Source organism: Acanthochromis polyacanthus, chromosome 9, assembly GCF_021347895.1.
Source record: "Acanthochromis polyacanthus isolate Apoly-LR-REF ecotype Palm Island chromosome 9, KAUST_Apoly_ChrSc, whole genome shotgun sequence".
Classification (NCBI taxonomy): Eukaryota; Metazoa; Chordata; class Actinopteri; family Pomacentridae; genus Acanthochromis; species Acanthochromis polyacanthus.
This window is the reverse complement of record NC_067121.1, coordinates 3,383,476-3,399,958: the sequence shown is the minus strand read 5'-3', so window position 1 is coordinate 3,399,958 and position 16,483 is coordinate 3,383,476. Positions and strand designations below refer to the sequence as shown.

Below are 16,483 nucleotides of genomic sequence, written 5' to 3'. Positions count from 1 at the left end.
CATTAGTTTAGACTTTTATTCATCTTATATCAGTATTGTGTCATTTATAGCAAGTTTTGTGTCATTTTGTTTTGTTTTTATCATTTTTCATGTTAAATTCAGGTTGAACCACATTTTTTGTGAACAGTTTGATGTTTGACGCTGTCGTCCACTGAGTACTGCTTTGACCAAACGCCGTATTCATCCTCCTTCCTCCCCTCCTCAGGCGTGATCATCGTTCCCAGCGCCGGCGTCGGCATCGTCCTCGGCGGCTACATCATCAAGAAGCTGAAGCTGGGAGCTCGTGAGTCGGCCAAGCTGGCGATGATCTGCAGCGGCGTGTCGCTGCTCTGCTTCTCCACGCTGTTCATCGTCGGCTGCGAGAGCATCAACCTGGGAGGAATCAACATCCCCTACACCACCGGGTGAGTCCAGGACAGACAGAAGCAAACGATGCAGAGCTCCAGCCGCCCACACGGAAAAACAGAGTTATGAAAGAAAGAGGAGTCTCTGTTTTTAGCTCCTCAGCTGCTCCGTAGATCCACTTTAACGTCCTGTAGCTGCAGAGAGGTTAGCATTCAGACAGCAGAAGGAGTCAACATCTACAGGTCAGGCGGTGTGTTTTCACTAGAACCTCATTCAGAGTGCTGATTATTGGTCATAAAGTAAGAACAACTAGAAAAGCCCTCAGAGATCAGTCCTCCTCCAAGGCTGCTCATTCCCCCAAATGGCAGAAATGCAGCGTTTGTTTATTAGTTATTGATGATCAGAAATCACAGCATTTAATGTAGATGTACCCACAAACTAAATGACCTGAGTACAGGCGTGTGTACGTTATGTACAGATACCGGATCACGTGACCTAAACATGTAGCGAGAGACTCAGAAACACCCCCAGCCGAGCCACGCTAGACCCAGGTCTGAAGACACAAGGGTCTAGGAACTCTCGACAGGGAGAGAGGCGGGCTAAAAGGTTGTCTATCAAATCAGGGAGGCGGGCTAAAAGGTTGTCTATCAAATCAGGGAGGCGGGCTAAAAGGTTGTCTATCAAATCAGGGAGGCGGGCTAAAAGGTTGTCTATCAAATCACTCTGCAGCAATTGGGTAGGTATACAACCAATCAGTGCAACGAATAGGCTCCTAGAGCGCCGTAAATCAGAGGATGCGGGAGTTCGGTGAAGCCTTATTTATACAGTCAATGGGTGAAGCTCAAGTATATTACAGACATGTTAACAGAAAGATTATTCAGAGTCGGTGCTAATGGAGCTCAACGACTGTTGTCGTTTTTGTTGTCGACCCTGGCAAAGAATTAAATTCGTTGCCATGGGTCGTCTAGCGTGGCCAGGCTAGTTGTTTCCGGTTGTTTCTGTCAGAATCGTCACGCCTCTGTCGTCACTTAGTTACGCCCGCCTTCTGACTCTACACTTCATGGTGATTGGTCCGGCCAGTTTTAGAAGCATCCAGCCTCGAGGCTTATGGAGGGTAACTAGACCCTTGCGTCTTCAGAGCTGGGTCTAGCGCGGCTAGGCTAAAACACCCCCACAGTCTAATCAGCTGTTCCTTGGATCATTTCTGATGGATAAGTCCTGATAAGTCCTCAGAGGTGGATTTGTAGTAGGATCACAATCAGCTGATGTAGTGTTCACTGGTTGTCATGGTTACAGTGACGCCGTGCCGCTATCTGGCAATGAATGCATGGATCCACACTATGAGCTGCATCACTGCCAGAATCTGATCAGGTGGTTCTTGAGTCATTTCTGACCTTCAAGGAAAATTTCATCCAAATCTGTTGGTCCGATTTTAAGTAAGGTTTCAGACAGACAGAGAGACAGACAGAGAGACAGACAGAGAGACAGACAGAGAGACAGACAGACAGAGAGACAGACAGAGAGACGGACGGACGGCGATCATCACATAACTTTGCCACGTTCCTTGATGAAGTAATAACCGATATTTGAAACTGATTTACATTAAAAGTTTTAACATCAATAAGGGAGATTGTAACTGAATGTGTGAAATAGAAAAAGGATTCATGAAAAATCTCCTCTGTTTATGTGGGATCAGCACACAAAAACGTTTCCAAAATCACTGAAAGTTCCAAAGTGATAAAAAAAAATTGTCCAAAATGACTTTAAATCTGAAAAAATGACTCAGTAATTTTCTGAGATGACTCAAAATATTTCCAAAGAGATTCAAAATTCTCTAGAATGAATAAAAACCTTCCCATCGTGACTAAAAAATGCTTTAAAATGGTTCAACAATTGTCCAAAATGACTTCAAATCTGACAAAAGTGACTCAGAATTCTCCAGATTGTGTAAAATAGGACACAGTGATGAAAAAGCAGCTCATAGTGAGTAAAAAATTAGCCTGTAGAGAAGAAAAATGAGGACACTGAGAAACAAAGTGAGCCCAAAATAAGGAAAATGAGCTGACAGTGAGGAAAAACATCTCTACAGTGAGGAAAAAGGAGCAAAGTTTGACTAAAAATGAGCCTGTAGAGAAGAAAAATGAGGAGACAGTGAGGTAAAATGTCTCTACAATGAGGAAAACGAGGCAGCTTCTAAAATGATTGGTGTTTTAATGTTTCACACAGAAAATGATCCGTCCTAAAAGATGTGTTTGAACATCATTTGTTTTATACTTTGGGTAGAAACAGAAACGTTAATGATCGCCTGCAGTAAAAACACTGAATTCTGCTGAGTCTTTCCTTCGACAGACTAAACTGGTTTTAGCAAACGCTGTCTTTTAATCTTCCTGATGGATGTGCTGGAAGCTTTCCTGGATCTTCTCGGAGCCTCACCTGAAGCCTCTCGGCCTTTCTTCAGTGGTTTTTATCGGTTTTTATCGGCCCATCTGTGGCCGGGTGTTCAGACGGGGGCAGGATGGCGGCAAACGGAGGCGTTTCCTGTCGGACTCGGCGTCCCTGAGAGCGATTACATGGCGGCGATGGAAGACGTCCAAGGACAGCTTGGAGGAGAAGATCTCTGGCTTCCTGCCCGGCCTTCCTCTTCCTCCCTCTGGCCTTTTTATTTCCCTCCCAGTCCGTCCTTCCAGCTTTTAATCTCCTCCCATTCGTCTTCTTTATCTCATTATCTCTGTTTCTGCTTCTTTTAGTCGTCCTTTCTCTGCGATGCTTCTTAGTTTATCCTTCCTTTATCTCCATCCCTCTATTTCTAACCCTTCTGTCACCATCTGTCCTGAAAACTGGTCTCTCAAAGTCAGCTGGAAAAAACATTCAAACACATCGGAGGAGGAAGAACGAGCAAACAGTGAGGCAGAATGGGGGCAGGTGAGGAGGAGGAGCGACTGGTTCAGGGAAGTTCAGGAGCCAAGAAACTCATTTTTGGAAGCTGATGATAGCATCAGCTTCCTCAAAACTTCCACGACTTAAAATCAAAAATGACCCATTTTTGATTGTATTTTAAAGATTTAGGAACATTTAAAAGTGAACATGTTTTGCCTCAAAAACAAGAATTCAGGAATCGTGTTGCTGCAGCATCTAAGACTGAGTTAGTTTTAGAGTTTATTTGTTGTTTGGGACCCAATATTTTTGGCAGAATTTTGCAAATTTCATGTTGTCACAACTGTCATTCTTTTATCTCTTCATCATTAAAAAAAATACCTCATATGTGAATCCATTTTAAAAGTTCAGTATCTCCAGAAATAAAACTCCGACATCCGTAAGATGTGGTGAGAACAGACAGAATAGTTTCATGAGATCAGAACGCTTTAATGGATCCAGCAGAAGACACAGTTTTACTGACTGGTCCTTAAAAATGGAAAAAGTACAAAATATTCACACCAGGCTGGTCTAGTGTCTCCATATCTATGGACGGATCCATGTTTCTACTAAAATACAGTTGAACATTTGTCATTTCAAGTCCTGAAAGTCTTAAAGAAGTTGACGATATCGTTGTAGTTTTAAGATCTAGAACTTGGGGCTCAGAAACTCTGTCAGTTCAGACAGAATCCAGGAAACATGTTGCAGCTTCGTCTGGAACTTAACCAAAACATTTTGGCTGAATTTTACAAATTTTCACAGTTTTATCTGTGAACCTGTTGAAAGGAGCCGTTAACAGTTGTATAGACGTCCAGTCGTCCGTTGTTTCCCTCCATTCTTGCTCTTCTCTCCACAACCGTTTTGCTTCTTCTTCTTCTTTTCCATCATGATTCAGTCTTGTCTTTGCTGTGAAAGTTGTTGATGACTTTTACGGTGTCTTTTTTCAAATTTTTCAGCATTACTCTTCATAAAAGATCCCTTAACGTGGTGTTTCTGGGTGGATTTCTCCCAATAACTTAGGGCGCCCTGTTGAACTATGTGACAGAAATCTTCCTTTTGAGTTTTTGTCAGACTCACTGCAGTGATGTTTAGAGTTGTGTGGGTCTGGATGGTGAATTTACCAAATAAACCTGGTCATTTGGTAGATTGGTAACTAAGGGGGCAATTATATTTCCGCATAGGGCAAGATTGTCCGGACATCATTTTACCTTCAGCAAATTTAATCATCTTCTAAAAACAGAATTTAATGTTTTCTTGGGTTAAAATTAGTCTGATGATCTGAAACATTTACGTGTGACAAACATGCAAAAGCAGAAGATTTCCATAGGAAGGCAAATACTTTTTCACAGCGTTCTGAGTCGGTTTTAGTACTCACTGAGTGGTTTTCAGTTGTAATGTCGCTGTAAAGGGGTTTATTCACTGTCTCTGCATGTAGTCGCATTGATGGATCCATCACCAACATCTTTACGTGTCTGAAGCGTGTTTTTTTTCACATTTCAGCACCAGTTTTGGTGAACAAAACGCAGCTCGTGCATCGATTACAAACTGAGAATGTGATGCCACAAATTCATAGAGTCCAGGTTTGTTGCTTCCAGCCGTCTAGGATTATTAAACATTAAAAATTTTAAAAATTGCTGTTTTGGAAGTCCACCTTAGACCAACGTCAGAGCTACACAGAAAATACAACACAGGAATATCACATGAGCTTCCTTCACAAACACCACAGTGTTTCCTTTAAGCAGACAGTTGAGAACTTCATGGTTTCTATTGGTGGAGGATCCTTCTGCTCCAGGCTGGTGCAGAGTTTCTCCTGATCCTCTTCTACCAGAACTTACTCTCCGTTCATCTCGACTTTTTTCATCACTTGTTTCTCTCTCTCTGTGCTCCTCACCATTTGCTATATGTGTTAAGTGACCTTTCAAAATAAAACTTCCTTTTTTAACAGGAGATAGCAACATAAAACACAAGAAATATATTTCAAAGTCCACATATTTTTAACCACAATGAATTTGGGTCCTTTACAGTCTACAGGATCTAGTTCTGCTGCGTTTACACACAACTTCATGAATTACTTCTAATCATAAATGATCCCAGACATGCAGACAGGATGGAGCAGGATCCAATAAAATCACAGTTCAATAGTCAGTTCCAGGCCAGTCCTCCATCAGAGCTGTGGGATTTTGTATTTACTGTTGGTAAACTTTGATTATCATCACACATGGATGGAGCTTGTTATTAGATATTAGACAGTTTGATGAGCTGCTGCTAGTTTAGATCTAATCTGAATGATAAATGTTGTGGCTAAATCACTGTGACCAATTTTAGAGAGTTAGAAGTGAAAATTAAAGCTTTACCAGGCTGATGAAGCAGCGGTGTTTCGTTTTCCAGCTCTGAAAAGGGAACTGTGGGGAAAAAAAGAGAAACGATGCTAAAATAAATTCCATGTTGTACAAAACCAAAGTTATTCAGAAAAAAGAAGCCCATTATTAGCATCTTACAGTTACTATGATGGTTAACAGCCCAGCTTGAATACGACGTTTGGTTTAAAATTCAGGCTAAATGTTGATTAAAACCACCAGACACTGTGTGGTGATTCTGCTTTAGCTCCACTAATCATTGGGGTGTATTCAGGAAAGCTTAAATGGTGACTTCTGTTTCCTCTGCAGACCAACGCTGACCATGACTCAGAGGAACCTGACTGGAGGCTGTAACGTGAACTGTGGCTGTAAAATCCATGAGTACGCTCCGGTCTGCGGCTCCGACGGCATCACCTACTTCAACCCCTGCCTGGCCGGCTGCAGCAGCGTGGCCAACGACAGCACCGGGGTAAGAAGCAGCAAAACTCACCTCTGCTTTTAGAGTTTTGGGATCAAGTCCAACAAATACACCATGAGAAATATTTGACCCAAGAAGACAGGTCAAATATTTTGACTGAATCCATTTTAAAGGTTCAATATGTCTACAAATAAAACTATTGGACATGAAATGTGGTGAGAAGAGAAAGAATAGTTTCATCACATCAGAACGACTGAATGGATCCAGCAGAGGACAATTTTTAATGACTGGTCCTTAGAAATGGAAAAATGGGGCAAAATCTCCAACCAAGGCTGGTCTAGTGTGTCCATAAAGATCCTGTAAGTGTTTATCTATGGATGGATCCATATTTCTACTAAAATCCAGTTTTTGGTCCACATTTCATCAACTGTTGAGGCTCTAACATCAGTAGAACCTGATGTGTGGAAAGTAAATTATATTTATCATTTCAGATATGTCAATGAGAACATTAATGAGACAAAATCAGCCTCTATGTTGGTGAACTTCCACATGAATCAGCATGAAGCATCTTGTACCTCTGCTCATTTACCACCAACATCTAGACCTCTATGAACATCTAGACCTCTATGAACACCTAGACCTCTATGAACACCTGGTTCTGGTTCCTACCAATGAGTCCACATCAACATTTAGTCTAAACATCTAAAAACTGGAACCTTGTCTGGTCAAACTTTAACCCATCAGATTCTGATGTTAGAGCCTCAACAGTTGGAGAAATGTGGACAAAAGACTGGATTCTAGTAGAAACATGGATCCATCCAGATATAAACACTTAGAGGAACGTTATGGACACGCTAGACTGGTCTGGATTGAAAGTTCTGCATGTTTTCGTTCAGTCAATAACTAAAACTGTTTCCTCTGCTGGATCCGTTCAATCATTCTGATCTGATGAAACTATTCTGTCTGTTTTCACCACATTTCATGGCTGTAGGAGTTTTATTTCTGGCGATATTGAACCTTTAAATTGGCAGGTTTAATTTTTTTAAGGGGAAAATACAGAAATCTGCAGGTCTGAAGACGTGAAATTCGCAAAATGCTGCCAAAATACTTGACCCAAGCAGCAGGTAATGAATGATCTGTGTGTCCAGGTGAGGAACTACTCGGACTGCGCCTGCGTCCAGAGCCGGCAGGTCATCACGCCGTCATCGGGCGGTCAGGGTGGAAACCAGCTGCAGCTCGTCATCGTGAAGACGTACCTGAACGAGAACGGATACGCCGTGTCGGGGAAATGCGACCGCACCTGCAGCACTCTCATCCCCTTCCTCATCTTCCTCTTCATCGTCACACTCATCACGGCCTGTGCTCAGCCCTCCGCCATCATCGTCACGCTCAGGTACGCCCTCTACAGGCGTCAGCTGGGAGTTCACTGAACCCACACCAGCATCAACGATGTCCACAACATGACTGACTGTTGGCCACGATCTCCCGGTTCCTCAAACACTGATCCTAAAAAGATCCAAACCCAAGAAACTTTACTGACTTTTGAGAGAGTAAAGTCATCAAACGTCACAATACGACCATAAGAAACCTACGTAGCAGCAAAAAACAACTCACTTATTTGAGCAATTTACCAAAGAAAATGAATAATGCACGAATCATTTTGTGATATTTTCTGAATAAAAAGTATTTTGATTTTTAACTTTGATAATTCATTGAGCAGATATGATGAGTTGTAGGACATGAAGAGTTTCCATGACTGCATCAGTTTTCTTTCACGTTTGAGGAAGCAGAGTAGTCTAAACCACCAAACATCCAAACAGAGTTTCATATTATTCCTGTAATATTTCTGGTCTACATTTTATTGTCAGAGTGGTCGAACCAACAACCCAAACACAGTGTTACAGTGGAATGATAGAACATTCTGGAAAACATTAAACTTTGAACCTATTTTTCTCCAAAACTACAGAAAGTGGATCAGACCGCTCTGCTTCTAACGCTCCATTTCAACTCACCCATAATCACTTCCTCAGATGTTGTTGTTCAAACAGATTCAGATTTAAACCTGGGAAACAATCAACAGGCGAGACAAAGTGTTTGATAAATCCATCTCTAATTTCACAAATATCTTTATAAGTATCTTTTTTTGGCTCTAAAAACATCTGGCATGATTTTAAAAATAAAATGACCCAAACATGATTATTCATGACTAAAGTCTCACAGTTTCCCCACAATACTGAGGCAGGAACTTAAACCTAAACCTGGTTATAGAGATATTTATGGGCAAGTTGAAGTTAATATTCTCACATTTATGAAATCATGTGGTAAATATTTAAAGAATGGAAGGTTTTGCTGCACTTAACATGTTGGTTCTGTTTTGTTCAAGATTTCTATGAACATCTAGACCTCTATGAACACCTAGACCTCTATGAACACCTAGAACTCTATGAACACCTAGACCTCTATGAACACCTAGACCTCCATGAACACCTAGAACTCTATGAACACCTAGACCTCCATGAACACCTAGACCTCTGTGAACACCTAGAACTCCATGAACACCTAGACCTCTATGAACACCTAGACCTCTATGAACATCTAGACCTCTATGAACACCTAGAACTCTATGAACACCTAGACCTCCATGAACACCTAGAACTCTATGAACACCTAGACCTCTATGAACACCTAGACCTCCATGAACACCTAGAACTCTATGAACACCTAGACCTCCATGAACATCTAGACCTCCATGAACACCTAGAACTCCATGAACACCTAGACCTCCATGAACACCTAGAACTCCATGAACACCTAGACCTCCATGAACACCTAGACCTCCATGAACATCTAGACCTCTATGAACACCTAGAACTCCATGAACACCTAGACCTCTATGAACATCTAGACCTCTATGAACACCTAGAACTCCATGAACACCTAGAACTCCATGAACACCTAGACCTCCATGAACACCTAGAACTCCATGAACACCTAGACCTCCATGAACACCTAGACCTCTATGAACATCTAGACCTCTATGAACACCTAGAACTCCATGAACACCTAGACCTCCATGAACACCTAGAACTCCATGAACACCTAGACCTCCATGAACACCTAGACCTCTATGAACACCTAGACCTCCATGAACACCTAGACCTCCATGAACACCTAGACCTCCATGAACACCTAGACCTCTATGAACATCTAGACCTCCATGAACACCTGGACCTCTATGAACACCTAGACCTCTATGAACATCTGGACCTCTATGAACATCTGGACCTCTATGAAACATTACTCTAACTTGGCCGTTTTCCTGAATCTTCCTGTCAGGTTTTGTTGATGGTATTCTGTTGTTTTGTGGTTTTTGTGTTGCAGGTCTGTGGCAGAGCAGGAGAGGCCGTTCGCTCTGGGGATGCAGTTCGTTCTGCTCAGGACTCTCGGTGAGTGGAAAGCTCGTTAAGTGTCTTTAAAAGCAGCGTCGGCTAAACGTTGTAAAAACGCTGCACATTCTGCTGACCGACCGGCTGACGGAGCAAATCAGACGTTTATTTAGTGTCTCAGACCTCTTGGATGAGAACAAACTGGGTCAGTTAGATTGCAGAGCGCCGCCGTCAGTTTAAAAGATGTTCAGCTTCTGATCCGCTGGACGTATTTCCCTCTGCAGTATAAAATGCTGCAACCTGCAGGTTCTGGTGTCATATTGGTGACGTTTGGCCTTTTTGATGAACAAACATTTATTATGTATAAAGACATTTATAGAAGAACTTTTTCTTTATATTTGCAATTTAACTTTATGAAATCCAGAGTTTTTGGAGCCAGACTATCGTTTTTCATCTCCTGCAGCCTCATTGAATGTCTGCAGTAAAATCAACATCGGGTTGATTCTCGTATTATTTTGTCAGTTTGAAATTCTTTCATCTGTGGTTGTTTTTCTGCTCACTAATGTCTCTTTATCTTCCTTTACCCTCACTGGTGTCGCCCCACTCTCCTTCTGTTCTTCTACTTTCTTTTCCCTCCCTTTGTTACTTTTCCCTCCTTTTTTCTGTCTCCTTCCTCTCTCTGTTCGTCCTGTCGTTTCCTCTTCCTGTTCCTCTCTCAGCTTACATCCCGACTCCTATCTACTTCGGCGCCGTCATCGACACCACCTGTATGTTGTGGCAGCAGGACTGCGGCGTCCACGGCTCGTGTTGGGAATACGACGTCACCTCGCTGCGCTTCGTCTACTTCGGCCTCGCGGCCAGCCTCAAGTTCCTCGGCTTCTTCTTCATCTTCCTCACCTGGTACTCCATCAAGTACAAGGAGGAGCGGGTGGAGCGCTGGCTGAAGCGCCACCTGTCGCCCGTCGACACCGTGGGTAGTCTGGTCTGCCACCCCGGCGGTCACAAGGGCCACGCCCGGACCCGGTCCTGCCCAGTCAACATCCCCCGCAGCGACCCCAACGCTCCGCCCGCCAATGCTCCGCCGAGAGCCGGCGCCCTGAACCGCGGCGTCAGCACCCAGAGTTGCCCTGGCAACGAGCTGAAAGCAATAACTCCTCCCCCTCCGCCTCCCGCGGCGGCTTCGCCTGCACCGGCCCGATCACTGGAACAAGTTTCAGTTCAAGTCTGAGCTCCAGATTCATGCGGAGATCCGGTCGGCTGGAGGTTCCTCTGATGAACCACCAGCTGCTTCTGGTCAGAACCTTTTCTGATCCTCTGCTTGGTTGGTGGAAACATTGAGACGAAGGCTCGGCTTCATCCTCATCAACCCTCAGCTCCTCCCACCGCGGCAACATGTGCCTTTTGCCACCACAGTCCTCACATGTCCAGTAAAACACAGCCAACCCCAACAGATACCTCAGCTCCATCCTCACGTCGGCTTCTTCCTCGTTTATCTCCTCACCGAGCGGTTTGTGTTCTCAGAAAAGAAAAAACCTCCCCATGGAAATGTGACACACTGTTCAGTGTTCCGAACTGGAAACCGATGGCATGGTGCTACGTGAAAAACTCTGTTCAGCGTCCATTTTTTCTTCTTTTTTGTCATTTTTTTTTAGGGTTTAAAACACTTGAAAAGAACTGAACTGAACCACAGGTCACCAGGATGGATTCCTGCTACACAACCACTGGTAGTTTCACTGCTGGAAGTCGGATTGTTTGGCTTCTCATTAAACACATCCAGACTTCTGAATCACCATACACTAGAACCGAACACGTAGGAAGACGAGTCGTCGAACGCCAACGTTTCTGGACCGAAGCTTGTTGGTTAGAAGTTCAACAGAAGACTTTTGTCTTTTGAGACTTTTGAGAGAAAAAGATGCAGTTTGTGAGTTAAAGTTTGAAAAACGGGAACAAAGAAACAGGTCCAGAAACGACTCCAGATCACTGTCCAACTGCAGCTAATGATTGTTGTCTTTGTAAATCTACTGATTCTTCTTCACGCCAAGTCTTCAGCCGTGTTTCTGTTTTTTTTTTAATCAGAACAGTGAGAATAAACGCCTCCAGTTTAGCAGCAAAGCTTTTCAGGTTTGGGACTTTTTTTTTTGAACAAATTCTAGCGAAGAGCATTAAACGCCGCCCCCTGCTGGTGTGAAGGAGGAATTGCAACAAATCCTCTTTCAGTTTTTATGTCGTAGGTGGATGAAGTTCTGTTTGTTTGTGCTTCTGAGAGTTTTTTTTTTAGCAAACAGCCACATAATCTACAGCGCCACCTTCTGACAGACGGAAACACGGCTGATGAAAAGGTCAAAAACTGTGAACGCCACACTTCTGTCCCCAAATCCCATCTTCAGATGTCCCATTTTGTTCAACTCGAAATTCCAAAACCCAAAGATATTCAGGTTTTAGTTCTATATACACATATATGAATTTAAATATGTATTCAAAAAAGAGAAAAAAGCAGCGAATCCTCCCAGAGAGAAGCTGGAACTGTTCTGTGTTTAGTGTTTTTACTTGATTCAATTGATTATCAGAGATGTTGTTGATTAAAGTCAGTCGATTAATCGTTTAGCTCGAGATCGCTCCACGCTCGCCTCGTTCTGCCGGTTTCTAATGTAGTTCCTGTTCAGAATCATTTTCACCAAAGTTCTTTAACCAACAAACAATGCTGGGAAATAACCGACGCGTCGTCGGGTGATTTTTTTTTTTATCGTTTTTGGGATTTAAAAAGTCGTTTTCTTGAAAAAGCAAAAAAAAAAAAATCTGCCAGCGAGTTGAATTCATGTGATAATTAATTATTACTTTTTTTTTAAAAGATGTTTCCATTTTTAAAACCTCCAGTCTTTTCCTCTCTACTCTGCTCATCATCAGTAGATGTTTCTCCATGCTGGATGGACGTGCTCCTCTGTTCTCTGGTTCTGAGCCATGCTGCATTTTACCCCCCATCTAATTGTCCAAAATCACTCAAAAATTGTCCAAAATGATTTTGAGCTTTCAGTCACATCTCTAACCTGGCAATAGCCAGATTAATAATTGTGTAGTACTTGATAGTACTCCACAATATCAATCTGGAACCGCTCCATGTAAATCCGTTCGGAGGAAAGAGGCACGGATTGGACAATGCAACAGTATGTCCCGCCTCTGACAGGTTTGTTTTTAGCCAATCGCGGGATCTTCACAACGAGCGGAGCCAATTGGTAGATTAAACTCTTACCAAAACCCGTAGGTAAAAAAGCACAAACATCTTTACCATCCAGAAATGAGCAAAGCGCCTCTCGTTGTTCTTCCTTCAAAGAAGCGATAGGAGATTCAGCTAAAACTGACTTAATAGCAGCATCTACACGATCGTTGTCCTCCGTTGCCGTGTTTGTTTTGATCTACTGGCGCTTGGTGTCGTCTTCACACCCGGATATCCCGCCCCACACACGAATACTGCTGCGTGATTGGCCCATGCCAACTTGGCTCTGTACGAACAGTGAATGCGGGAGCGGAGCAAGATGGTTTCTTGAGAGATTTGTGAACTCACAAATATCGCGACAAATCAACTTGCTGGCAAGGTTATCACATCTCATGGTCTTCATCCATCCTTTAGAACATTTAGTAGCTGAACTGGAGCTTTCCATCATTTCACGTGATCTTCATGTGCAGAGAAAACAGATTTAAACTTTTCAGATTTTATTAGCAAATGAAGATCAAGAAGCTCCGCAGCAGCTGCCAAAAGAAGCTTTTCTGCAAATGACCCTAAAAATGAGGATAAAAAGCTGCTTTAAAATCAAGGAAATTCATAAAAACGAGCAGATTTGTTGGTGGCAGATTTTGATGCTTTTTTTTAAAGAAAATGAGAGTTTTAGGACCCAATGACAAACTAAAATCACTGTATCAGAAGAAAAAAACTAAATCTTCTAATCAGACGTCAACATTCAACCATTTAAAGCTTGAATAAGTTAGAAGGTAAAATAGCGAGAATGTTGTTTTCAGCAGCCGAGTGGAAGCAAATAAACCCGTAACAAAGCGGAGGTGCTGATATTTAACTTCTCTTTGGGTCTGTGTGGTTTGAATTTCTCTCTTTGGAATATAAAAAATGAAGGAAGGCTTATTTCTCTGCGTAATAATAATAGAAATAATGACTTTATAGGTGTAAAAATGATTTTTTGTGACAGACAAATGATGAACAAATTCCATGAATAAGATCATAAACATGTAAATAAGGAGATAAAATAGACACATAAAGATGTTCTTAAACCATCAAAAAGGAGAATTCAAACCACAGAAAAGCGGCTTTTCTCAGTGAAACGTCTCCGAGTCGTGAATAAAATCAGGGAGGATTTGCTTCTGCTGCAGATGAAACTTTAGAAAACGTATTTGTGAACCGCAGAAGCCGCAGCTCGACGTGTTTTTTCTGAACTTAAATCCATGTTCTTTGGTGCAGCGTTATGTTGGACGCCTGCTGGACAAACCTGGAACTGCATGAATGAAACTCAGAACAGTTTGTGTCTCGTCGTCGCAACATTTTTACTTTTGGAGACAATTCTTCAAAACAAAGCCACAACAAACGAATAAAAGTCTCGTCCTGAAGAGAGGATATTCAGTTCATCATCGTGTCGGTTTGTTCAGTTGCACAGAAGGAAAGGACATCTTCAACCTGTTTTTTTTTAAAGCTGCAGAAGTGGAACTTTTTAGCGTCTTTAGCAGCTAATAAACAGTTTGAAACACTGATCTGCTGCAGAAATAATCACGTTTGAATCGTTGCAACAACTTTATTACCTGGAAGCCCAGTGCTGGAGGACGTTTCACTGTTGGTAAATCCTTTCATTGATTCTGTAATTAAATATTACACTGCCTGCAGTTCAGGCAACAATTGTCCAAAATGGCTCAAAAATTGTCATAAATGTGATTTAAAGTTTGATCCACGGTCGATTATCGACATGAAAACAGGTCAAATGTGGATAAAGTCAGACAGCTGAGCTCAGTTCTGCTGTTTTCATCGACGACCCGAAACCAAACAAACTCTCAGTGATGCAGGATCTTTCTGTTTACTGATTTACCCTCAGAAGTAAAGGAAGATTTCATAAAAAGATCATTATTTCCAGCAGAAGAGCAACTCCAAGGACGGAACGCTTCATTTAGTTTAGTTCAGAATCAGAGTTTCAGTATTTTGGTCGTAGTTTGAGTCTTTAACGAGGAAAGCGTCTCAGAATGAGTCCTGCAGATGTTTCAGCTTCTTTTTACTGTTTCCGTGTCGTTTCATGTTGTGATGTGGTTTCATTTCCAGACTCAACGAGCTCCTTCAGGCACTTCACCTCCTCCTCCTCCTCGTTTTCTCTCAGTATTGTATTTATTTCAGACCAACAGAGTTTCTGACTGACTGCTGACAGGCAACATGTAGATCTGTGGACTCACCGTTTACAGATGCCTTCTATACTTGACCTGTGTCAATAAAAATGTGAAAAAACAATAAAAGTATTACAGAAGCTGCTGTTTTCCTGGGTTTTGTCTCCCCCAGGTGCGGATCCAGATTAATTTTAGTGGGGGGGGAGCACTGAAAAGTCGTGATAAAAATGAAAGCTGCTACCAACCTCTGGCTTTCACAGAATATTTTTCATGGGTTGTGTTTTGTTTTTGTCTCTTTAACCCAGTAGGAAAGCTGTATATGAGCTTTTCATTTTGGACTGTTCACATTAAATTCTGATGGACTTGTTTCCTTGTTTCTGTGAATTCCAGCATCATCAGCTGCAGCATCTGCCTGTTCTGTAAAACTGTTAGCTCAACCACAGAATCCTGAGGGCAGTTAAGAGACAAACATTGTACAAGAACAACTCTGTATACAACCCTGTTAATTTCCACTTCTTAGAATGTTTACTGACAATTATCACACCTAAAATAAGAAATAATATTTTGTACTTTTAGCAGCTAGTTCTCAGCTGTAAACCATAAACATCACAGGGTTCTGTATGCTAATCAGTCTGAATCAAAATGAGTTCTACCCAATACACAGTGAACAACAACAATCTGTACCCTTGATCTGTGCTAAAATAATCTGAATGTTCTTTGAGAATTCAAACCTTTAAGATATAAGACTGATCAAAATTTAAATTTATATTTTTTTAATTAATTCCTCTAAAGAGGTGGTGCCCTAATAAACTAGAGCAATTATATACGTAGTGTCTCCTACAACAGCAACTAGAAGGAAGACGACTAGAAGACCAGGGGCCTCATTTATAAAACATTGTGTAGGATCCAAACTAAAAGTTTGCGTACGCCGAAAATCTGAAATGTGCGTCTGCCCTTCACCCCTGATTTATAAAACTGTGTGTAAGCACAGCTGCACGCAATTTCTTTATAATCACACACCAGCTGGAAGATTGCACAGGTGGATCCACCTCACATTCCGCCCACAACACACCCACATTTTACCATGAATGGTCAATGCAAAGTAACTCATGAATGTATCTGTATATAATAAGCTGCTGATCCACGGCATTTCACACAGCGCCCCCTGCAGTCTTTTCACTGCTGTGCATCAGGATGAATGAATCATGTGTTGACCCAGGCCACCCTGCCACTAAATTTGTTATGATCATGTCCGATGTACAAATAATTTGTACACTGATTGAATGTACATTTTTTCGGTTCACAGACAAATTCATCTTCACTCGGAGCCCTTACAGCAACATGAGCGCAGTCAGTTACGCCGATTACATTTGGGAAACCGGACATCGCTGCAAATTGGCGTTTAATGTTGGTCTGTTCACCCACAGTGTAAGGAAACCTGATGTACTGACTGGTCATGTTTATAATGTCATCCAAACAGCTGGCATTATTGCACTGAGGGATGGTTGTGATATCCAGACCTATAGGACATCATTTAACTGTATATCAGACCCAGATAGGATTTAGACAACAAATGTAACCTCATATATTCTTCATATAAAACACAAACCTGCCGGCCACTTAACGCTGGAAGGAGCCGGTGTCACCAGAAACCCCCGAGTCGTCAGCTCCTGTGTCTGTACCGGGATGGTTTGGGTGGG

General features: G+C 42.2%; 1 protein-coding gene across 1 annotated transcript in view; it reads left to right on the top strand.

Moving 5' to 3' along the window:
* Window positions 1-15,150, top strand: part of LOC110965268 (solute carrier organic anion transporter family member 5A1-like) — a 45,530-nt gene extending 30,380 nt beyond the window's left edge. Inside the window, exons 5-9 of the mRNA XM_022214247.2 lie at window positions 206-404; window positions 5,925-6,084; window positions 7,182-7,426; window positions 9,415-9,479; window positions 10,139-15,150. Of these exons, the coding sequence (XP_022069939.1) occupies window positions 206-404; window positions 5,925-6,084; window positions 7,182-7,426; window positions 9,415-9,479; window positions 10,139-10,647 (1,178 nt within the window). The 3' untranslated portion in view covers window positions 10,648-15,150. The remainder of the gene's footprint in view (window positions 1-205; window positions 405-5,924; window positions 6,085-7,181; window positions 7,427-9,414; window positions 9,480-10,138) is intronic.
* Window positions 15,151-16,483: the final 1,333 nt, after the last annotated feature.